A 25,070-nucleotide genomic window follows, 5' to 3' on the forward strand; every position below is an offset into this window, starting at 1 on the left:
GTAAAAGAGGCAAACAGGATACTGGGGTACGTCACCCGTGGGACAGACACAAATCAGAAGAAGTGACATGGTTACTGTACATGGCACAGCTCAGACCTCACCTTCACATACTGCTCTCAGCCTTGGTTACATTTACAAAGTGGAAAAATGACCGGGGCCTTAGGTGGATGTCCCTGAGAGCCAGAGAACTAGGCCTCAGCATCAGTCACTCTTTACTTCTCTTTGCCTGATACAGCTGCCTTTTGGATCCTGAAGGCCCTTCCTCACTAGGGGTGGAGTCCTTATTTTTATACCCAAATGGGACGCCCAAGGAGGTCTGACCATGCCTATCTGCCTCTGCTTGGCTCCTCCCTGTATGCAATTTCTAGGGAGACTTTCTTGCTATCCTAGGAAGTAGCAGAAAGGTAGAACCGTGTACCTCATTTCCTACTAGATAAACTCAGGGGACCGAGGGAAGGTCACTTGTTTCCTAGAAACATGGCTGGCTCAGGATGAGAGCTCACAATTTCTGACCACCGGTTCTGACCTAATACAAGCACATGATATTCCTTCCTTGTTTGATTCCCTCCCAGTCAGTCTCTCTCATACACATACAGAATACAATAAATATTAGTTGATTAATATGTAAACAAATACACTGATCATCTAGTCTTCAACAAGCAAGATAGGAAAGTAAGGAGGATTCTGTTGGAAGTGAGGTTAGGTTTACATCTATTATTTTAAAATTGAGACACAATGAAAAGGAAACTTACTGAAGAAGTGGGATGTGAGAGAAGCCACAGAATGAAAAGTGTTGGGGAGAATCAAATGAGCATCAGGGCTTGTGGATGGGGAAAGGATACTCTAGGGACTGCAGGTCCCTGTAACAGTTGTGTCCTACTTGTTTCTAACTGCACATGCCCTCTACCAGGGGGATCTCATGAGGCAGCTACCCTGGTCAGAGTGTGGGCCGGGATCTGGGCCCTAAACAACATCAGAGAACCCAGCTATATCCAGGAAGCAAGTGCTCCTTACTGGGATAGGAGTGGTCTGACCCTCATTGTCTTTTTCTGAAAAGTATTTTTTTAGACAGGAGACCTCAAACCCTCACCATTGTAACCCAAAAAGCACAGTGAGTGGGCCAACTTCAGAAGGCCTAGCAAAGAGGTGTGCCTGGTTACTCAGTGCAGCAACCTGCCTTGTGAAGTGGCTATTTTCCTGGGGGATGGGACCTGACTGGTCGTATCTGGGGGGAATTTTCACTAGCACTCTGGTTGATGATCATATTTTCAGTCTGCACATGAGCAATAGGGTTGGAAATTGGAAAGGTGGTGTTTGTTCACAAGCTCAGTGGTGGAGCTGAAGAGGACATAAGAAGATAGATGCCCTGCAGCACCCCCAGCAGAAAGCTCGCCAGGAAACCGCTTTGTCCTCAGATTTCCCATCAGCAATTCTGGAGAAGGCAGAGGAACCAAGATAGGAGCAAGCTTCCCCAACTGACCTCTGTGGGGCAAGGTAAACCATTTGTCCAAGCCAATGGGAGGAATTGGCCAGCTTAGACTTGGCGGTCTAAGGCCAAAAAGGTACAGAAATCACAGAGGCTTAGTAGGATATACAGCACGTTCTGATGAGGCTTAAAGATGTGTGCAGACCAGAAAAAGGGCTTCCAGGAGAGCTAAATATCCATCAATAAGGCAGTCTGTGCTGCATCAGCTCCTGGAACCATCCATAACAGACCCCAAAATGCCAGGGTAGAAAGGAAGCAGTTCAGAGTAGCTTCAGCTGAGGCAGTGGCTCTTGCCTGCTAAAAATGGGAGTGGGAAAAGGGAGAGGGGAAAAAGGGTGGGGATGTGGCTCCTGGAGGCTGAAGACACCTGACCCTAAAGAGGGATAGGAGAGAGAGCAAGCAGCATCTATGCTTATGCAGGCAGTGCCCAAAGTGGGAATTGGCCTGATGAAGGGATTTTTTTTTTTTAAGATTTTTATTTATTTATTCATGAGACAGAGAGAGAGAGAGAGGGGCAGGCTCCATGCAGGGAGCCTGACTCGGGACTCAAAGCCGGGTCTCCAGGGTCACGCCCGGGGACGAAGGCAGGCGCTAAACCGCTAAGCCACCCAGGCTGCCCTGATGAAGGGATTTTTGTCAGAGCTGCTCTAGCTCAAGGATAACTTATATCTGCCCCAGGGGTGAGCCATTCCTTCATTAGGCCAGGGGGTAAGGGAGTAAGCACCCATGCAGACGCTATGGTCCTCAGTGGGGGGACAGTCCCAAGGACTCAGTTCTCATAGAAACTCTGCTTCCCTAACATTGGCTCCAGCTCCGGGTCACTTATCTTACTCAGAAATCAACCCCCTATACTCTTTCCCTCTCTGGAGATGCTGTTGGCTCTCAGGAACATCCCTTTGGAAGAATAGGACCCCTACGAAGAGACCACTACCTTGATCAGTTAATCATTATGGATGCAAGGCTTTGGAGAGGGCTCAGAACCATAACTGCCCAATCACAGACAAAGGACATGGGAACCATAGCCCTCCCCAGCTGGTGATATATAAAAAAATCTGTTTTGGAAATGAAGATACTCACCATTTAATGAAATGGACTCTCTTGTTTCCTTGCAGAACAACAAACCCGAAAGGAGTGAAGGCCAGAAATGCAGCATTTCCTGACACATCCTGCAATAAAGAAGTACCTCTTATCATGGTGATACAGGCATAGAGGTGAAAGGCTGAGAAACCTTGAAAGGTTGTTCATTGGTGATACAGGGTTAATACACGGCAGTAGGGTCACAGGGGGAAGAGCATTTGGAAATTAACAGGCAAGCTACTTACCTTACCTAAGCCTCAGTGCCCTTAACTATAAATTGTAACCAATCTTAGAAGGCTGTTGTGAACATCCAAAGAGAATAGGAAACCCTCACACATTGTTGGTGGGATTGTAAAATGGTGCAGTCACTTCAGAAAGCAGTTTGGAAGTTCTTCAAATTGTTAAACATATACAATATGCTATTATATGACCTAGCAGTTCCATTCTTAGGTACTCACGAAGACTGAAAACCGATGTTCACGCAGAAACTTGTACATGAGTGTTCATAGCAGGATTATTCATAACAGTCAAAAAGTGTAAACAATCCAAATGTGCATCAACTGATAAGTGAATAAAGTGTGGTACATTCTATACAATGGGATATTACTAAGAAGTAAAAAGGCATGAAAGAGTGGTATCTGCTAACATGGATGAACCTTGAAAACATTATGGTAAGTGAAAGAAGGCAGTTATAAAAGATCACATGTTTGTATGATTCCATGTATATGAAATGTCCAGAATAGGTAGATCCATAGAGACAAAAGATTACTGGTCACCCAGGCTGTGGGGAAGAGGGAATGGGGAGTGACAGCTTTTGGGGAGATGAAAATATTTTATTATTTTTAAAATATTTTATTTATTTGACAGAGAGAAAGAGAGCATAAGCAGGTGGAGTTCAGGCTGAGGAAGAGGGAGAAGCAAGCTCTCTGCCAAACAAGGAGACCATTGTGGGGCTCGATCCCAGACCCTGAGATCATGACCCAAGCTGAAGGCAGACACTCAACCTACTGAGGCAGCCAGGCTCCCCAAAATATTTTAAAATTAGTGGTAATAGTTGCATAACTCTATTATTAAAACTACTGAATTACACACTAAAATGAAGAATTTTATGGTATGTGAATTATACCTCAAAAAACTGTTCATCAGAGAGAGTGAATGGCAGTTATTATTATGATGGCCTTACTTCCTGGGACTCTGTACAAAGTTGAGCTGAAGAAAAGATAAGAAGCAACCACCCAAGTGGAATAGCCACTAACAATCCTATGGTGCCTGAAGCAACAAAGTGGCCTGGCCACCGGTCACTATCAGTTTGTAAATACCAGGCTTGAGGTTCTGCCAAGCAAATCGAGGAGGAGGTCCAGCAGAAACTGTAGGTCATTAATCCTTCACATGGCAAAATGAACTCCATGAGAGCCAGGCTGGGGTGGGGCACAGAAAGCAGGTTGATGGATTGTGTTGTCTCAGAGGAACTTCCTTTGAGGGCCTCAGATGAGGCTCTGTCAGAGTGTCTATATTCAGGTGGCCAGAAAATTATACCAGGATATTGGTCAAATGTACATGTAGGATGTTTGTCTGAGCCATACTTTACGTGGTGCCATGGGGTCAGGGTCAGGTACCTAGTATGAGGCATCCAAATGGGGGCTGTGGCTGTCAGGCTCTCCTAGTCTCTCTCATGTTCACTATATGCTTCCCTGGCACACATCTTCAGCCTAAGAATAAGAACAGTGGGGCCTCTGCAGAGCCTCATGAGCCTTGCCTCAAGGAAAAAATGCAGTTTTGTCTTAAAACTATCTCTTAGAGTCAGGGTTATAGGTGTGAGCATATGGGCCCAGGGAATAAACGATATGCTTTTCAAACATTTCCAATTAATATATTGTTATTATTGTCCTTTCCTCAGGATCTGTGATGATCCTGACACTTGGCTGCAAGCACGGTGTCCTTCAACCCAGGGGCAACAGCAAAAAAGCTGTTTAAAAATAACTTGAATAGAGATACTGTGAAGCCATGGGGCTGGTACTCCTCCTGCCTGTCATCAGTGCTTGGTGGTGGTTATTAATACCTGAGCGCCAGCAGTGCACAAAAGCATAGTCCCCTGTGGGGGCACAAATGCTAACCCAGCAGGCCGGCCTCTGTTGGGGGAGAATGCGTGGCAGACCTGGGTGAGGGAGGGCAGCCTGCCACGGATGGAGGGTGAGCACTGGGAGGGCTCCACTCAGTGTGCAGGCAGGACCCAATGAAGTCCAGAAACTGCAGGTTCAGAAAGACAGTGATTCAAGAGTGGAAACCTTACTTTATTTGTACTCACAGAACAGGCCCACGGGAAAAGTTTATCAGATGAATGTGTAAGACAATGAGGTAGGCCAGAAGGGCCCCGGGGGAAATACAAATGTGAACAAAAACAAGAGGGGAAAGCACAGGTGCAGCAAAGGTGGGGAAGGCATCTTACAGTGTTCTGAGAGACAGGAAGGGCCTAGAAAGAATAGGTGGAAGGATGGAGAGGAAGGGGTCAGGTGAGCAGAGGACTCTGGGTGGCTAGAAATAATGAGTTAAGAGTAGGGAAGGGAAGCAGTGGGGTGGGCAGGGAGGGTCCTCCCTCTGCTTCTTGCACCTCCAACTCCTGTGGGCAACAGCAGGGCAGCAGAGCGCCTGCACCATGATTGTAGTGTTTGGGCCCTGTGTCAGACCAGTCAGGCCCAGGTTCTGGCTCTGCCATCACTGCCTATGTGACCTCAGCTATGTCACTTCATTTCTCCATGTTTCAGACTTCTCTTTGCAAAACTAGGGTTGATAATATTATCTGCCTTTTAGGTTGTGCTTAGTAGGTACCCAATACATGCTAGTGGTTGTGCTGTTCTTATTGTGAGTTGGAGCTTAATACAAAATCTTTTTTTTTTTTTTTCAAAATCTTTTTTAAAAATGTAGTATTTTAGTATTTTTCCTGATGTTGACAGATTTAAATTTTGCTAGTTAGGAAATGATGTGGGAAGTTGGTGTAGAAAGGGAGAAGTCATTTGTTGTTAGGGGCCCAAGGAGTAGGGGGATTTGAGGTGAAAGTGAAATGGGTAAAAGGGAAAGGAGATGGAGGCCGTAACAGATCTCTGAGAGTTGTCCCAGTGACAGGCCCCTCTAGCCAGAGCACAGGGCAGAGCAGGTCCTCCCACATGCTGGGCAGCACTGGCCAGGCTGTCAGCACTGCATCTGCACTGTCTAGATACTCAGGGCTGGTCTCTGGGTGAAGGCAGATGTTGGAGTTAAATGAGAACAGCCTCTCTTGAGCAGGCTGGCTGATTCTGAGCAAGGTACAAACTGGGAATAAACCCAATCAAATGCCACATTATTCCAGTAAGTAATAATAGCACCTTGAGCAATCCCAGTCCAGTCTCTTACTTGAAGAGATCAATTCTCCAATCTGTTTCCAGTGCAACAGTTGTGGAGGAAGGCTGATGCAAAACCTGGCACCTGGGTGTCCAAAGGGGCGAGGGCAGCTGGGATGTTTGCTGTTTGTCTCTGGCACATGAGGACCAGGACTCAGAATGACAGCAAGACACCTCACATCTGCACCAGCAGGAAAACACAAACAGGCAGCCACACTGACACCTCGGGAACCTTGCCAGTTTCTTCCCTCTAACATGTCATTCTCACGTGAGCCTGCCCTTGGGATTTGTGTGCAAGAGAACAAATTCTGTGACAAAAGAGAAAGAAATGAGGACAAGGAGAGAAGTGACATAGAAAATGGTAACCTGTTCCTTAGATCTTCCACCTTATCAAGCTGGGAGGGTATCTATCCTCTCTGCCCCTTCCATCCTGATGAGATCAGCACCATCAGGACTGAACATTAATGGATCTGAGAGGTGGAATAAAAATTCAAGTCTGGATGGCCCCACAGCACCCCAATTTACCCCAATATCGCCAGCCCCAATTTATACCCGATAATGGCCTAAAGTATAAATACTTTATAAAGTAAACTAAAGTTCATTTCTGCTGTTGGGAGGTACAAGATTTGTTTTCAGTTTTTCATCCTTGTAGAAAGAGCTTCATTCTTGGTTTAGGACCCTACCCAAAGGCAGACACTTAACTGACTGAGCCACCTAGGCTTTGGAACCTGTTTTAAAAAACCTGAGGGAAAGGGCACCTTGGTGGCTCAGTCAGTTAAGCTTCTAACTCTTGATTTTGGCTCTGGTCATGATCTCAGGGCTGTGGGATCGAGCCTGGTGTCAAGTTCCATGTTCAGTGGGGAGTCTGCTTAAGATCCTCTCTCCCCTCTCCCTCTGGCCCTCCCTTTGTTCATGGGCACATTCTCTCTCTCTCTTTAAAATCAATAAATGCATGTTTAAAAGAAAAAACCTTAGGGAAGAAGATTCCACATGCTCTTCCACACACTTACTGCCATCCCTGAAAGCTCATAACTAGGAACCTTTACATGAGGTCATTTATGAAAATCACCCAGTTTCAATATACTTAAACATGGTCATAAGAAACTAGAGTGGAGGGGAAGTCCCGGTGGCTCAGCGGTTTGGCACCGCCTATAGCCTAGGGCGTGATCCTGGAGACCCAGGATTGATGGAGCCTGCTTCTGTCTCTGCCTCTCTCTCTCTCTCTCTCTCTCTCTCTCTGTGTGTGTCTATCATGAATAAATAAAATCTTTAAAAAAAAGAAACTAGAGTGGAAATTAGGAGGCAACTCTATAAGGAGCCTTGGCATCACCCCATTAAAGATCAGAAATGGAAATCCTGGCACATACTTGCCATTTAAGTGGCTTTAGTCAAGTTCTTCATCTTAGCAGTAAACTTGCCACTCTCCTCACAACACAGCCATCAGGGGCCTACTTGGGGATAAGGTCAAGTTGTCGCTGATCAGTCAGGTTTTTTTTTTTTTTTTTTTTTAGTTGCTGCTCCTTTTTCTGTTTCTCTGAGGTCAGGGGTAACTTGTCAAGATGGGGAAGGGGGTTTTTTTAGAGAAGAGTGTAGGTGACTTATTATGAAAGTAATGATCCTATTTTAAAGTCAGAGGAATGACAATTTTATTTGTATGGTTGCTCTAACCAAGATCCTGCTGAAATCAATTTTTTCCTGGTCGTACAGAACAGACATAAAGCTGCTTGGTGAACTTAATGTTAAATTTTTCTCATGATTTCAGTGGTACCATAGGTTCTCTATCAGGGTTGTTAGTGAATCCTTCTTTCTTCCTAAATAAATGCCATCTCCCCAGAAGGAAGACTGTGAAGGGTAACTGAAAAAGCACAGCATTGAGACTCAGGCAAGTCTGGGTTTGAGTCCCAGTAACTCTGGACATGTTAGTTGGTCCCTCAGAGGCTCAGTGTTCTTAAAATGAGGACAAGAACAGTTTGGCAGGGTTGTTGTAAAGATTAAATGAGATGTATATGTAAGTGTCTGGCATGTGCAGGCTCTCAAAAAATAGCACCTTTATTTAGACTTGTCATAAGGCTGAGTACAGGATGGGTATCTCTGATGGGTCTGACCACTCCATAAACCTCAACAGGGCAAGAAGCCACAGCCTGGGCTTACAGGAGATCCAGGGCAAACAACCAGTCCCAGCACCCCCTGGAAGGAACATGATGGTAGCTCCTGAGGTTGGAGAGGTGTCAGAGTTGGGGAATACCAACACTGGGCTGCCAGTGGTTAATTCCATTCTCCTTCAGCAGTTCTAGGCTTGTTCTGCTGGGGGCTCCTATCAGGAGATGGGAGCTGAGGGGCCATGCAGAGAGCTCAGGATAGCTTGTGCAAGCTCAGAGCGTGGGTATTACTGTAAGCCAGCCAGATGCTGGAGCCCTCTAGCTGTCCCACCCAGAGTTGGTAGGATCTCCTCTTCCTGGTCCCAGGGCCAGACAAGGACACTCTGGGCAGAAAGAAACCATCAGTATAGACAGGAAAAATAGCAGCTTCTTAATCAGTTCAGGAGAACAGAGCCCAGCTGAAGTGTTGTTCTGCTCTCATTTAATTATCAAAACGATTCCTCTTCTTCTGTCCTCCCTAGGGCTGCGTGCCCCAGATTCCCTGGGCCCAGTAATTGCCTCTCTGTTAATAGAAATCATCGGTATTTATTACACTGAGTGCTCCAGCTTATTTCAGCTCTCCTTGTAGCAACATTAAGGCAAGTGCTTGGTAGCATATCACTAAAGTAACCCTACTTAGTGACAAGAGTAAAGGCTCCTGAACTGTCCTTGCTCCAGAAGGCTGAGGAAACCATGATCTGGAGCCCCGTGAGACGACCTGAGGGGCCATGTGTGGGGTCTGCAGCAGGGCCTCGACTCTGGAGCAGCAAGAAATACAGGGCCTGGGAACAAGGGAGTGGAAGCCCAGTGAGATGACCGCTCCTACTTTCTCCCCAGAGGGAGTGTCCTGGGGGCTTTTGTTCCTTATAGATCCATAACAACGGCAAGTGACCTGAGTTCAACGTGGTCTACTACTTGGGCCCTTATGAACTGTGGCCTCCTGGAGTTACCTATAAACTAGGAAGAGTGGGACGCCTGAGTGGCTCAGCGGTTGAGCGTCTGCCTTCGTTTTGGGGCATGATCCTAGAGTCCCATGATCAAGTCCCACATTGGGCTCCCAACAAGGAGCCTGCTTCTCCTTCTGCCTATGTCTCTGCCTTTCTCTCTGTCACTCTCATGAATAAATAAAATCTTAAAAAACAAAAACAAAAACAACAAAAAAACCTAGGAAGCGTAACATCCACCTCGCAGGGCTGGCATGAGGATTCAATGAGAAAATAATGCGAAAGGACTCCAGTGGGCCTGCCATGGAAAGCATGCCACAAATGTCTCTGCTCTCCTTCCTCTGGGGGTCAATGCTGTGAGGATGAAATGAGGGATTGGGCCTCACACAGTGCCTGGTATGAATAGGGGTTCCTTCTTACAGCCTCTTCAGCCTGTCTGTCTGATGATGGACAAACTCCTCAAAGATGGGTCTGAGCCAAGAGCCTCAGAGGCCTAGAGTACACATGGACTTGGGCTGGACACTGGGCTGGCTGCCACTGTAGCTTCCAGATCCACTCAGGCAACCATGGAGAATTGTCCCCCATCTCCACTCAGTTGTGCTCAGGTTCACTGTCTACCACTTGCCCACTCCATGTGCTATCAGATGACAGCCTTGCCCAGGGACCCAACTCTGAAAAGGCAGGATGCTCTGTGTGGCCTCAACCAGACTGGGCAGGTTTGGAGGTGACCTGGCACCTTATGATGAAGATCACTGGCTCTGAGCAGCTTGTCTTTTAAGGTCCTGAAATGACTCAGCAGTTTGTGGAGCCCAGTCACTGAGTACCCTCTGTATTTTCACACAGATGAAAGCAAGATGCAGAGCAGGCTATGAAGATCCCAGAAAGCCAGAGATCAGTGCTGGAGCTAAGGCTAGCTGACTCTGGAACTCTCTTCAGTCCTATGCAGGCCTCCTGCAGATAGTATACAAGCAATCCATGGAGGTTAAACGATATCTGTCATAAAAGGGCATTATTTAGTAAGCTTCACTAGTTCATTTGTAAATAACCATATGTCAACTTTTTTGGGGGGTATTAACAGGCATGAATGTGTTTCCTGACAGTGCTGGCCCCGAAGAACACAGGGGTTATCTGGCAGTAAGTTGTTCTGGTGGATAGGGAACTGTGTGGGGTGGGAAAGGTGACCAGGATTTCTGAGTGCCAGAATGTTCTCAAAGTTCATATTTGAAGTTTCAGCATCAAATTCTATGCAAGAACAAAGCACCATCACTTCACCAAGAGGTCGAGGGAAATGCAGCTCTACCCCTACATTACTGGGTTTGTTTGTTTGTTTGTTTGTTTCTTTCTTTCTTCATTCATTCATTCATCTATTCATTCACTTATTTACTCATTTTTAAAGATTTATTTATTTGAGTGGCAGGCAGAGGGAGAGGGAGAGAATCTCAACAGATTCTCGGCTGAGTGTGGAGCCCAACACAGGGGTCACTCCCATGACCCTGAGATCGTGATCTGAGCCAAAATTAAGAGTCGGTCTCTCAACTGACTGAGCCACCCACGTGCCCCTCTATTCTGTTCTTTTAATTTTTGTTGGAAACTTATGGTGTCTCCTTGTTAGGAAGAAAAAGGTCAATGTCCTTCCTCCCTCAGATTAGTTTGAGAATCAGCTTTACTGGTGGTACAGGTTTCCAGTAGTGGGGAGAGGCAAAAATCTGGAGAAATAGAGGCAGAGACTAGGAGTGTGAAAGCAACAGGGATGTAGAGATGAAGCAGAGGGACAGAGTCACAGAGAGGGAAGGAAGCCATGTGTCTTCACTGTTCTCTGTAGTGACTGTGGCTGCTTGAGCTATTCTCCAAAATGCCAAACACATGTGAGCAATTACAGAGGTTTCCTCTGGGCAGAGCTTCCCTGGCTGGTTCCTGTCTCACCCTCCCAGGCACATAATGGAATTAAATGCAACTCCACTGCAGTTCCGAGCAGTGACTTACGCTGCTACAGTCAATAAACCTCGCTCTTGGAAAGAAACTAGATTACAGGTCAGGGAAGGGTGGGCAGTCTGCTGAGCAGCCTCTGATCATTCCTTGTGGGGGGCCTTCCACATTCCTCTCTTCATTTCCACCAAATTACCCATTGCTGCCAAAGTGGTGCCCCAGCTTTGGATTTGTTATTTAGATTGACTGCTTCGGACCCTCTCACATTGATGTGGCACCACAAAATTATGCAGCATGGAACCCAGAGGAGTTTTCAAAAGGAGAGACTTTTTTTCTGACATCTGTCACTAAAAGAACCAGTCAAGCAGATACTGAAAGTGGCCGATGCAGGCATGTGCTCAAGGTCAGCGCAGTCTCCGACCATGAGGGTCTTACCTTACACGGGTGAGGGTCCACTCCGTATGTCTCCAGGGTCTGTGCTTTTCTTAAAAAGTTCAGCTCTGATGTTGCTGGTGTTTGGCCACTAGAATAAAGAGAATGAGATGATTTCAGGGTTTCTTGTTCTCCTAGATTCCCCTGCAGTAAACTCTCCCTTAAGAAGCATTCAGGGGGTGGCTCGGTCCGTTAAATGTCTGACTCTTGATTTCAGCTCAGGTCCTGATCTCATGGGTCCTGAACTCAAGCCCTGTGTCAGGCTCCATGCTCAGTGGGGATTCTGCTTGAAAGAGTCCCACCCTCTCCTCCCCCACTCACTCACACTTTCTCTAAAATAAATCTTTTTTTTAAAAAAAAGTATTTCAGTAAGTCTTACACTCCAGTTCTTCCAAAGACTTGTTTCCTGTGTGGAGTCAAAAACTTGAATGTCTTCAGATTGAGGCAGGCTACATAATGACTGAATGGAGACAGGAGGGAGTGGTGGTGACTGGCAAACTGGGGAGTGATACCCCACTGAATGAGGGCAGCTGCTCTTTAGCTCTGAGACTGTAGTATGACTGTAGTCATACAGGAATGCAGGGCCCACCTTTGCTAGATGTGCTTTTAAAAACAAGGCAGAGATACTGATTTTTATGTGGTATTACACAATTTCGGATACTATAGGGTCAAATAAAACACAATTATAAGCTGGCTGCGGGCCATGGATTTTTTGTATGTGATCAGCTCTAGACTAAAATACAAAGGGGCCTATATATCTTGCTGGTGCTGCCAACGCTCTTCCTTTACTAAAAGGGAACATGGGAATGGAGGGTGAAAAGACAGCAGGAGATAGTGCTGAGTTCCCCAGACTCCACAATAGCTCCTTTTGTGCACAGGGTGATGACTATGCAAAGGAAACAAGCAGAAAAAGGAAGAAAGCAGCTCCGATGCTGAGCCATCTGAGGAAAGGGCCTTTAGCATTATTGCATTTGCAACTGCCTGTTAGCAGGTGCTTTCATGAGCTCCACACAGAACCAGTGGCAGTGTCACCTCAGGCGCCCTCAGAGTCCAGAGCCCTGGTGAAGCAGACACACTCCTACAGATGTTGGGTTGGTTTTGCTGCAAGAGGGGTGGGCAGTTTGTCAAGTCCACAACTTGATGGCTCTGATGGCTGGTGGGCAGGAATTCAAGGCAGAGCGGGGAGGAGCAGGCCAGATTCCCCATACTGTCCCTCTGGAGAGGCATCAATCAGCACACTTATGTGCCAGCCTCTGTGCTGCTTGCTGAAAAACCTACCAAGAAATACAGTGCACAGTCTGGGCCCTTCAGGAACTCATGTCAGAGTTGCAGCAAGGAAACACATTTTTACAGAATGAAGATGAGGCCAACCTGGGTAAGCAGACATTATACTGACTGCAGAGTTCTACAGCCACCAGCACACCTGAGGCATGGGGAAGGTATCCGGCAAAAGTTTATGTGGCAGGCAGAAGGCCGGGCACCAGAGGCAGCTGAGCACCACTGCCCTTCTAGGGAGCTTCCTCATTCCCTGTCCAGAAACTGGAGGGTCTTGTGGGCTCCATTCACTCCTGGAGCAGGCCCAAGCCTCCAGGACCCTCAAAGTGGGCTTCATTTCCTGCGAGGGTTCCCTGTCTCCTACTAGTTTTCTAGACATCTGTCCCCACTGCTCATGCCACTCTCCTGGCAGTGGCTCCTGGCTATCCCAGCACATCCCTTATCTCCTTTGAATGAACCTAGAGCTCTCAACAGTCCATGTTTGTTCTGACCTTTACCACAAGGGGCCGCTATTTCCCTAACAGTGATGGGAGGAGCCGGCCTGCTAGCGAGAGGCCACACCTGCCGAGGGAGAGGGATGGGGGCGGGTAGGATTCCACCTCTAATAGGTGTCTTCACTCCCTTGGGAGGGTGGGAGCCAGCCCAATATTAAGCTGAAGCTTAATATTAACATTAGAAATATTTCCTCTCCCCCTTGGGCATTGCCCTTCCCCCAGAAGGCAGCTACACATTTAAAAAGATTTTTACAGATTGTAACATACTAATATGGCATGTCTTATTTTACAGCACTGCGTTGCATATGTCCTTTTTCTTTAAAGTTTATCAGCTTGGGGTTTATGTGCTCTAGTATGCCACACAAAGTAGAGTGCATACACAATATTGGTTTTTACATATTTTATATTTTTAAAGACTTATTTATTTTAGAGCATGTGTGAGGGGGAGAGGGGTAGACTCTCCTCTGAGTGCAGAGCTGGACACGGCTCAATCTCATGACTCTGAGATTATCGCCTGAGCTGAAATCAAGAGTTGAATACAACCAGCTGAGCCACCCAGGCTGGATTTTGTGTGTGTGTGCGTGCGTTTTATTTTTTTGTTTGTTTGTTTTCCAAATCAATCTTTGTAGAAAATCCTATTTATATGTGCAAAAGGATACATTAATGCTGTTTCAGGAATTTGGTATATTCTGGGCAAACTAAGAGAGTCTGAGGACAAGCCTCTTGTTTCTAGCTGCTCCTCCCCCTTCTTCCCTCCTCCCTCTGTGTGAGGGCTGTGGGGTTGAGTGAGACAGAACTGAAGACATAGCCCCTGAACCAAGTGCTCTCAGGGCACCCCCAGCATTTATGAACCAGGCCACCCTGCACAGTCCCCATCTACTGACCCAGAAGCCACCTGTCACACTGCCACAGACTGAAGGTAGAGGCTTGCCCATTTTTTCACGTGCTTCTTCTCATCTTTTTTTCATCTGTTTTCTCTTTTGTTTCTTTTATGTTTTTCTTTTCCTTTTCCCTAGTCTGTGCTTCTCTCTGTCTCTTCATTTATCTTAGTGAACCAAATACCTTTCAGAGGCCAATCTTTATGTCTCACAATATAATTTGCCCTCAAACCTTAGCCTATACTATAGGGCTGGGGCTATCAGTGGAATACTGAAAATGCTACAACCCAGAATCAGGAGTACTGGGTCTGTGGGAGCAGAGGCTGCAGCGCACAGGGCTTATATATTCAGACTATGGGGGACAGAAAGTCCTGAGCCTGAACTGAGTGTCACGTACCTGAGTTCTGTCTTGTGAATCTCAGCAATTTTCCTTTCCAGCTTCTCTGAATGTTTCGGGAAAAACTGGAACTTGGAGCTGTAGCCTTCTGGGTGTTTCCCTGGATCATAATCCCCAATCTCCGCTTGCAAAAGGAAAGCAGAGTAAAACAATTGTGGAGATAGGTAAATCATCACTTGGTAGAGCAACAAGAAGTTAATACACAGAGCAAAAGCCAAAGTACACACCAAATTTCCAAAGAACAACGGCTCTTGAGCATGGCTATGTGTCGGGCAGAGGGCATGCCCCTTTGTTTTCCCAGGTGTGCTCTCTGGGTTGATATGAAGTCTAAGCAGAGACACCAGAGCCAAGCTTGTGTTCTGTGCTCACCACAAGAAAGTCCCCAATAAAAGAGCAGAAGCCTGCATCACGCACGGTCTTTATCCATTCAGCTGTGGGAAAAGGGCCTGGGATCAATGCTCTTTGTAGCAGCGCAGGAAACAGCTTGATCAGAAAGATAAGAGTCTCGGGCCTGAGCCAGATCAGAAGTCAAGTCTCAATCTTGAGGATTTTGGCAGGGACACATGATGAATGAGCCATGACCCTAACTCGGAACTCAAATCTCAGTCAATTGCATCAAATCAAATGAATACATTTGAGTAAATATTCATTGAGGGCTGACCAGGTGTCAAGCCCCTTCAAGAGAACCTCAGAATGGGAAGACTGGTTAAAACTACCCATTGAGTTCCGGTGCACCAGGTCCTAAGGCTAATTTCCTAGTTTTCTGCCTGGGGGCAAGGCTTTCTCCTCTGCTCATTTAGGGAAGAGAGTCCATCCCTAAAGCTGCTGGGATCTCAGATCCATGAGCTTTGCGGAGATGAGGGTGATAGGCCCATGGTACTCTCCACAAAGCAAATCAGAACCCAGCCCTCTGCACAGGAAATGCACCACAGGGAACATCATGCATATGTTAGGAGGAAGTATGTCACAAAGTGCCAGCTGTTTTGTGGTTGTCCTTTCTCCTTCCTTAGTGAGAATCACAACCCGGGCCTGAGAAATCTTGACGGAGTAGTAAATATTAAGAGGAAAATGTGCCTTCCTCTCACAGCTGAATATTGTACTTGTGCACAAATCTGCTCATTGTGTCTTACAAATTACTTGGGAATTTCTATCATTCAGCAAGAGACTAAAAGCTTCTCTGGGCCTACAGTCCAGAGTGACCTTGAGCCATGAAGTCATTTATTTTGATTTGATATAGAAAGCTCCACGTGGAAAACATCAATATTGGACATCAATTACTTCTTCAAAGGAAAAAAAGAATTCTATATAGTTGTCAGGGTAAATCTGAATGAAAGGCAGGGGTTTAAAATCTCACTTAGGACTAAGTTCTTTAAAAATGAAGGGGGCCTCTTTGGGTACATAGAGTTGGCAAGCGCCTTCTAGACTTGCTACTTAGGTGATTTTTTAAAAACAGGAGTCTCAGAAGTTAAAGTAACAATTTGTTGACTTTTACATTCTTAATGCAGCTATGACACTTAACAAAAGAGCTGTAGTTTCTTATTGGCAAGCATTTTTCAGTTTCTTTTCACAAAGTAGCTTCCTGGAGTTCACAGATTTCTAATTAAGAGTTCAGATTCTTTGATGGAAACTATGATTATAGTGCTATGGTCCTGAATAATCTGGTGACATGTTCAGGACCAAAGGACTAAGAGAAGTCTTAGAAGTGGCACTTCGGAGCTCCCACACTTCATGGAAGAAGGTGTCATATAGATGAAGAGTACATACCTTTCCTGCTGTTTTGCAGGGGGAAAAAGAAAGCAGTTGTCATCAGCTGGGTACAGATTCAACTCTACCTTATTAGGATGCTAGGAAACGTGTCTGTTGTTCATAAACATTCCAATTTTGACCACTCTGAATGGAAAGGTCTCTGAAAGGGACACCAGAATTCCAAGATACTTCACACTTTTGAGATTTTCATGGAAGGCTAGGAAAAAATTGATCCAGATGACTCTCCAGTGTCTCAGTAACCTAAAGGTGCTAGCAGAAAGACCTTAGGCACAGTTTAGGGTTAAGTGGTCAGAGGTTTCTGGACCTAGGGTGTCTAGGCAAAGCCCTCCTACTCAGACTCTGCTTCAAGTTAGATACTGTTTATATCCAAGGAGTAAGTCATCTGTGGTAACTGAAATAATATAATCAGTACTTAGCATGAGAAGCAAATTCATCTTGTCAAAAGTCATTACCTTGAAGGATGTAAGCTGCTAATAAGGCAGCATCTGATGTCTTACAGAGGAGGCGGCCATGGTAGAGATCCCTTTTGATCTGTAGGAAGACTAAGTACCTGGAGAGACAACAGAGGCTGAACTAGAAAAGAGATCTCTGTTGGCTTTAAAGACGTAAGGCTGTAATATAAACCTATCAAAATTCCCATTAGGGTACTTTTTTTACTACATTACAACAAACTTAAAATGTACCACAGAACAAATGTGCTTTCTATTTTCCTGAAGACTTTCAAGTACTTTGCCCCAAACTGATTTGGGGTTCAATTCAAAACAACCTGTCAGTTTCCTTCAGTAGCTCAAAACAGAAATGGTGCTTCCTGGCAAAAGCACTGTGCCCCACTCCAGTGCTGGGTTTTGGAAGGAGCCAGCCTTGGCCCGTTCAGTGCTAACAAAGTAACATGTCAGCAGAGAGGGGCCAACTGGGCCTTTCTCTGCCGTGGATTCTGGCTGCTGTTTCTTAAGAAGTGGAACGGCCAGTGAAGGAAATAGCCCAAGGAAGATTTCTGCCTTTGGCTTGCCAAGACAGTTTGCCCATGTGTGGAACAGCCTTCAGTTATTGGCAGAGCTCAACTGGACCTCTTGGAATTTGAATAAGGTGTAAAAAGGGGCACCTGTGAAGGAAACTTGTGGCTAGCATTTCTTCAAGTAGAGGAAACTCTCACCTCAGATGCAAGCAGGACCTTGAGACTAACAGCTTATAGTAGCTGATAATGTATTGAGCACTTACCATCTGCCAGTCCAGGTGTTGTGCACTTTATATGCAGTATCTCAACTAATTCTCACCTAATACTTTGAAATAGGTAATATTATCCCCCCCTTAAAAAATTAATTCCAGTATAATTAACATACAGTGTATTATTTCCCCTTTGTAAGATAAGGACACTGAGGCCTAAGTGGCAGGGAAGTGGCAGTGCCAGGATTCAAATTCAGGACTCTAAGATTTTTTTTTTTTTAAGATTTTATTTATTTATTCATAGAGACACAGCTAGAGAGAGAGGCAGAAACACAGGCAGAGGGAGAAGCAGGCACCATACAGGGAGCCCGATGTGGGACTCAATCCCGGGTCTCCAGGATCATGCCCTGGGCTGCAGGCGGTGCTAAACCACTGTGCCACCGGGGCTGCCCAGGACTCTAAGATTCTTGAGGTTGGCTCTGGGTCATTATGTTATACAGCCCTCCTTGGATTATAGCTGCTTTGAAGTTTCACAAGGAGTTGGGTGGACCCAGTCACAGTGGAATGGAATTGTTGATTCTCTTTTGAAATGTCTTTACAAGGAGTAGGCCTCTGATGTTCAAAACTTTACAGGTGCCCCAAGAAGAGCAAAAGCCAAGGATATCAAACCCTTAAGTGAGTCACCTACCACAGTGATGCCTTGGCCTGGGGCATCTATGGGGATTTAGAAATGTGCTCACAGATTCTTTGATACTCATTTCTAGAAGCAGAGCTTAGGGATCCCTGGGTGGCGCAGCGGTTTGGCGCCTGCCTTTGGCCCAGGGCGCGATCCTGGAGACCCGGGATCGAATCCCACGTCGGGCTCCCAGTGCATGGAGCCTGCTTCTCCCTCTGCCTGTGTCTCTGCCTCTCTCTCTCTCTGTGACTATCATAAATAAATAAAAATTAAAAAAAAAAATTTAGAAGCAGAGCTTAACTCTCCCTTAGGGTATAGGTTGGACTTAGTGACTTGCTTCTAACAAACAGAATAAAGCAGAAGTGATAGTGTCTAACATCTGAAACCAGGTCATAAAGAAGTGAATCCTCTAGTCAGACCCTCAGATGACTGCAAGTCCAGGAGAGACCCTGAGCCAGAGCCACCCAGCTAAGCCACTCCTGAATTCCTGGCCCACAGCAATGGAGAAATAATAAATGCTTATCATTTTAAGCTAAGTTTTATGGCACTTTGTTAGCCCTAGATAAGTACAGAATCTCTATGGGAATAGTGGAAATGTAGTAAAATTCTCCTAAACTCCATCAGTCCGAAACAAAAAAGAAGCTGGGCCTTTTCTGGACTAGAGGTTTCCATTGCTTCTGTTTTCAGGCTGTGGAATACTATAGAGGATTCTATGACCATTTGATCCTGTGCAAATGCTAGAAAGAAGGAGGACCATTGACAATGTAACTTCTAGGGTGGGGTGGGATACCAGCAGGTGACTCTGACCTGAGAGCGTGGGCTCACTGATGCAAATAATTAACAAATGCAGGAGAAATTAAACCTTCCCTCTTAAGGCCCACACTCAAAGTGTGGCCCACAAATCAGGAATGTCAGCATCAGCTGGGAACTTGTTGGAAATGGCCCATCCTAGATCTACTGAATTGCTTTTAACAATATCCCCAGGTGACTTACATATAAAGTTTGAGAAGCACTGTCCTAGAAATATTTGAAAGCATCAATCCAACCAAATCAGGATGGCTCTCCTCAAACCAAAGGGAAGATAAGTACTTTAGTCTGGAAGTTGATAAGAACTCCACTCTTCACCCTAACTACCACTGCCACCAGCAATCGCACTCTGCCTCAGTGTTTGCCATGAAAAACTGAAAGAAAAAGACATATGTAGAGTGAATAATTAAGAGGGAGCTACCAAATCTACTTGTCTTCATTCTGCTTCCCACAGCAAAATGCCACACCTCCGTATGGGAAAGAGGGAAGTAGACAAAGTGGGGAGCAGAGGGGAAAGGAGGGTGGCAGGAGGAGGGGTGAGGAGTGTTTCCTTGCCTCTCACTGCTCCAACTCCCACCTCCCACAGGCTTTGGCAGGATGTGGAGGTGAAACTTTTGTCCCTCAATCAATGACCATTCTCTGGTCCTGAGTTCATATATCACTCCCTCTATACCTCTCTCTGTCCACAATTCAGGGGCAGCACATACTGCCAAAGGACATATTTCAAAGGGACAACAAGGCTCTGGGCAATGATTCTCAATGTGGCAGTGAGGAGAACATCCACTGGGGGGAGCACTTAAAAATCTGTGTCTCCTGGGTTTGAAAAGCCCTGCTAGAGCTTCTGATATGCTCCCTTTCCACTCAGTCTCCTGACACTGAGAACCACTGTCTTTATGAGGCATCTTTATCGATGGGTCCATGGTGGGTGCCTCCAGTGAGCTGGAAAGGATACAGGCTTTCCACTGCTGGGTGGGGTTTCTTCAGACTTCCAGAGGTAGGACAGCTATGGGGGATCAAGGGTAAGACCACGGGAACATTGTCAGGCAATGAAGCAGCAACTGTATAGGATAGGGAAAGGGAGGGGGGCAAGTCAACATCCTAAAAAACAAAGCACTGCTTTAGAAGACAAGAAGAAGTGAGCTCATGAGAGAATTGACCATCAGCTTCAGGGGACAGAGCTGTACTAGGGGTCCCCCCTCCCTTTTCTGCCACAGTGGCTTTCATCAAGCTTTGTGTTTAGTTCATTGAAGGAGATAACCAATGACTTGCTGTTGTTGGATATGAAAATATGTCCATATGACTCATAGCATCCCTAGACCTATTCTCAAGAGAACATGGCATATTCTCCCCTGTCACACATGGGCCTAAGGAAGACTATCTTGTTGCCTGAGATACTGCCACTAGGGCCACTTTGTTACCAGGGGTGAGGTCAGCCTGCCAGAGCCACCCAGCCCAGCCAGCTCCTGAAGAGCAGGCTAGTTGGGTCACCTAATCTCAGAATAGGAGTTAAAAAGCCTAGTTCTCTCATCTTATACATGAGGAAACAGAAGTTCAGACTTCATGTAGAATGACTTGTCTGAGGTAACACAGGGACCATCTGAAGGCAGAGTAAGTGACAACCTAAAAGGATAGCCAAGGAAAACCTGCCTTTGTGAGATGTGACATGTACATCTCCCCAAGGCATTGGCTGTGGCGTTGTACTTTCTGGTAACAGAGGGAGGAGATGAATCCACAGATGGTTCCAGAATGAAAGGTTCTGAACTCTGGAAAAAACTGGCGTCTCCTGAAGAGTTTCTCTTTCTTTCTCTTTCTTTCTTTCTTTCTTTCTTTCTTTCTTTCTTTCTTTCTTTCTTTCTTTCTCTTTCTTTCTTTCTTCCTTCCTTCCTTCCTTCCTTTCTTTTCTTTCTTTTCTTTCTTTCTTTTGTTCTTTCTTTCTTTCTTTTTCTTCCTTCCTTCCTTTTTTTTTTTTTTTTAATTTTCCCTGAAGAGTTTCTCCAAAGAGTTCTTACTTGGGCCCTGACTTTCCTTCATTAGATTCTTTGTCCCTAGCTTCCTTTATAATCTTATAATCATCTCCTTGCGGTCAGAGATGTTCTTTAAATTTACTTTTAATATTCTTTTTTAAAATATTTTATTTATTTATTCAGAGAGAGAGAGAGAATGAGAGGCAGAGATACAGGCAGAGGGAGAAGCAGGCTCCACGCAGGGAGGCCAACATAGGACTCGATCCCGGGTCTCTAGGATCACACTGCAGGCTGCAGGCGGCGCCAAACCGCTGCGGCACTGGGGCTGCCCTACTTTTAATATTCTATAGAGCCTGTACATCCTGTGCCTACCTCACCTACTCACCTTCCCTCCCACCCATCATCCATCCGCCCGTCCATCCATCCGTCCAGTTCTGAGCACTTACATGTGCATGGCACTGCCACGGGTGCTGGGAATACATAAGGAACAAAACAGAATCTCCGCTCTTAGGGAGCTTACGTTACAACAGAGAGACAGATGACAAAACCATAACAAAACAAAATAATAATGATTTATGGAATGCATGTGAGCCACACACTGTACTGTTTTTTAGTTTTTTTCTTTTTACTAGTCTCCATGCCCAATGTGGAGCTTGAACTCACAATCCTGAGATCAAGAGTCACATGCTGTACTGACTGAGCCAGCCAGGTGGTCCCACGGTGTACGGTTTAACACATACTCTCTCATGCAGTCCCCATGACAACTCTGTTAGGTGACTATGGTTTTTTTTTTCCCCTGTTTTTATTTTTTTATTTTTTATTTTTTTTATGATAGTCACAGAGAGAGAGAGAGAGGCAGAGACACAGGTGGAGGAAGAAGCAGGCTCCATGCACTGGGAGCCTGATGTGGGATTCGATCCCGGGTCTCCAGGATCGCGCCCTGGGCCAAAGGCAGGTGCCAACCACTGCGCCACCCAGGGATCCCTCCCCTGTTTTTAGATGAGAAAACTGACTGGAGAGACTGTTGCTTGCCTTGTCTTAGAGGAAGTTAAAAGAACAACCTGGAATTTGAACCCAGTTCTTTTTGATGCCTTAGTCTGGGGTCAGCAAATTTTGGCCTGCCATCAGAGTTTCCAATGAAATAGAATTTTATTGGAATGCAGCCATACTCATTCATTTAGGTATCGTCTCTGGCTGCGTTCACACTGCAAAGGCAGAACTGAGTAGTTGTGACAGAGACCATATGGTGCACAAAGTCTAAAATACTATCTGGCCTTTATAGAAAACGCTTGCCAGGCCATCTTAGCCTAGGGTATGCTTAAGTGATGTTCATCAAAGGAATTAATGACCTATAAACTCCTTTCATTCATGCATATATTTATTCTGTTCATATTTTTTGTGAGCACCCCCACTCAGACATGTGTCAGTTTATTTCCTTAGGAGGTGGGGCCCCATTTGCACTCCGTTTCCTTCTACTATTTGATCCTTCCACAGAGTTAATGCACCTGTGGTCCCTGTTAAATCTGGTGCCTAATCCCCATTTTCTCTGCCTTGTCTTTAGACAAGAAAATCTATTTATTACTCTAAAAAATGACAAAAGAGATTAATCAGGATTTGGCAACTAAATTTATCATCTGGGAAGAGTCCAAGAGATAAATTGAAGCACAGTTCTTTACTCCCTATTTCATCCCCTCCTCTCAGTCTGGCTTTATGGGAATAGTTGAGATGGCATTGAAATTTAGGACCAATATTGCTAGGAAAAAACACACTGACAGCTAAATTAGTTTGGCAGGAAGGTGGCAAGGAGGGCTCTAAGCCAGGAATGAATTACGAGTATTGAGTGAAGCTGGGGCAGGTACCTGCTCTCTCAAGATCAGCAGGGACATGAATGAGGAGGAAGATTTGGCTAATTCCAAGGCCTCCACATAATGCTTCATGGAGGGAAAGGCACAAAAAGTCCAAATCAGGCCCAGGCACCCTGTGCTTCACACCCCAACAAGGCTTGGAAAATGCATTGGGGGAAGGAAGGCTGGTGAGCAAGGGGAGAAGAGTTGAGGATGCTCAGCACAGATGTGTGCAGGAGAAGGAGCTCACATCCTTGTCTGTGCCTTTGAAGTTTACTGACTTGGAGAGAGGCCTGACCATGGTCCTCATCCTGGGCCACCAAGACTTGGATGACTGATTACCTGGGATGGTTTTTTCCTCTGAGTTCTCAAAAGTTAGCTGCTTAAGTGTTAGGACTCTAGCTGGTGGGGGAAAAGGACAAAGGAGGAGTAGAGATTATCAGAAAAGAAGTGCCTTTTCACATCAGCAAAGGAGAGAAGGCTGAGCTAACTACTTGTGCCCCATGCACAGTCCTTGGGGGTCCACAGACCACATAATCAATCTGGCAGTCTATGCTCAATGCAAGGTTTGCTGGGGGCTGTATTGCAAAGTACAAGACCCTAGTAGTGGTCAGTCCTCCCAACAATTCTATGTGGTAGCTGCTACTCTCCTCATTTTATAAATAAGGCATCTGAAGGTTAAATATCTTATGTACAAGGCACAGAGCTGAGAAGTGACAAAAATAGGATCTGAGCTTCCAGGTCTATGCTGCTTGAGTAGGAGTGTCTGTACATTAGTATTATGTAGTAACATTTGATTTAAAAAATTGTATTGAAAAAAAAATAGAAGATTGTATTGTCAAGAGCTCCTCCTCAGGGCCAAGATAACCATATATTTTTTCCCTTTAATCAAATCAGAAACCCATGTGTTTGCTGTACTCTCTCTCACTGGCTGCTCACTGAGTTGTTAGAATAATCCCTGTCATCCCCACTGTTGGTCTAGTGAGGTGGAGACCAGGCAATCCTGAGGTGTGGTGTTAGGAAGCAAGGCGCTAGGTTCTCAAGAAAGATGTGTTAAATATGTCCTGACACGTGGACAGGAATGTGGCCTTCTGGGTCTGCCCTAGCAGCATCACCTCTTTTGGCAGAAAAGTGGGTAGTAGGGAGAGGGATAGGCTCAGAGTGAGGTAAATACTCTGAAGGTCCTGGGCAGGGTGGGCTAGCACTCCTAAAACTACAAGATTGCTTCCTGTAATGTGGATGAGCTTGGTTTTCAAAAGGAAAGTGTGAGCCACATCCATTTCCATGTGGACAAGCAGAACCTGCAGTTTCTATGCCCAATAAGGAGCATGAAGTTTGGTTGTAACTACACACTCACTGGCCTCAGTGCTTCAAGTTGGTGTGTGTACACTGCCTCAAGCATGCAGAGGAAACAGCCTTCCTCATCCTTGCGACTCAGCCGCAAGATTCACCCCAACCTCCCCTAGAGCCCATGTGAAGAAGCCACTTTTCCTTCCTGTCCCACTTTTTTGCTTTTTTTGCTTTTTTTCTTCCTTTGCACTACTTAGTCCTATTTCTTGCTCTCTTCTCCCCCCCATTTCTGCCATTTTTCCTCTCAGAGGAACTCACCTCTTATCTGACCTAAAGCTAGTGGCATGCTTTCGAAAAAGGAAGTGAACATATGTCCATATTTCTTCCTCCCTTCTTCCTTCCTTTTTCCTTTCTTTGGAATTCTCCCAAGCAGTTCAAGATCTGGAGGTAGACTGATTGCAAGGCCTTATAGGACAGAGTCTATATAACTAGCAATAACTTCATCCCAATCTCTGCAGTCTCCAAGGTTTTGAGGGGGAAGTAGAGAGCTGGCAGCTGTCTGTTTTCAGCTCTAGGATTCCCTGACATCACCTCTTGATATAAGGCCCCACCCTCTACAAGGTAACACCAATATTCTGCTAATGTCAAATTTGGGTGTTTTTTTTTTAAGATTTTATTTATTTCTGAGAGAGAGAGCACTAGTATGAGCAAGGAAGAGAGAAGGAGAAGCAGACTCCCCACTGAGCAGGGAGCCTGATGTGGGGCTCAGTCCCAGGACCCTGGGATCATGACCTGAGCCAATCGCAGACACTTAACTGACTGAGCCACCCAAGTGCCCCAAAATCAGATACTTCTGATATAAAAATTAAGGATCCCTGTTACAGAGCATAACTGAATCTCTGAGACAGACCTTTTAGAGTGAAATTGGCTCGTATAAACAAAACCCTGCGGAAGATTTGAAGCTCCTATTCTTTGACTCTCTTGTAGGATGATGTGGGCACTGAAGTTTTTTCTTATTCTCAAGTGGTGCTGGATGAGATAGGATTCATTCCATGCAGCTGTCTGCCCACCATAGAACATGATCCCCACAATGAGGGGTTTATCATGGACTTGATCTGTCAGCACACTGGAGTTTAT

The 25,070-nt window shown here is 45.6% G+C and overlaps 1 protein-coding gene across 6 annotated transcripts in view; it reads right to left on the reverse strand.

Moving 5' to 3' along the window:
* The window catches only part of FRMD5 (FERM domain containing 5), a 316,219-nt gene that overhangs the window by 15,743 nt on the left and 275,406 nt on the right, over positions 1-25,070 (reverse strand). For all 6 annotated transcript variants that reach the window (XM_025998621.2, XM_072740698.1, XM_025998620.2 and 3 more), the window contains exons 5-8: positions 16,641-16,738; positions 14,422-14,545; positions 11,381-11,468; positions 2,564-2,652 (exon numbers count right to left, since the gene is read on the reverse strand). In XM_025998621.2, coding sequence (XP_025854406.2) covers positions 2,564-2,652; positions 11,381-11,468; positions 14,422-14,545; positions 16,641-16,738 — 399 coding nt within the window. The remainder of the gene's footprint in view (positions 1-2,563; positions 2,653-11,380; positions 11,469-14,421; positions 14,546-16,640; positions 16,739-25,070) is intronic.

This window comes from Vulpes vulpes, chromosome 15 (assembly GCF_048418805.1).
Source record: "Vulpes vulpes isolate BD-2025 chromosome 15, VulVul3, whole genome shotgun sequence".
In the NCBI taxonomy this organism is placed as follows: domain Eukaryota; kingdom Metazoa; phylum Chordata; class Mammalia; order Carnivora; family Canidae; genus Vulpes; species Vulpes vulpes.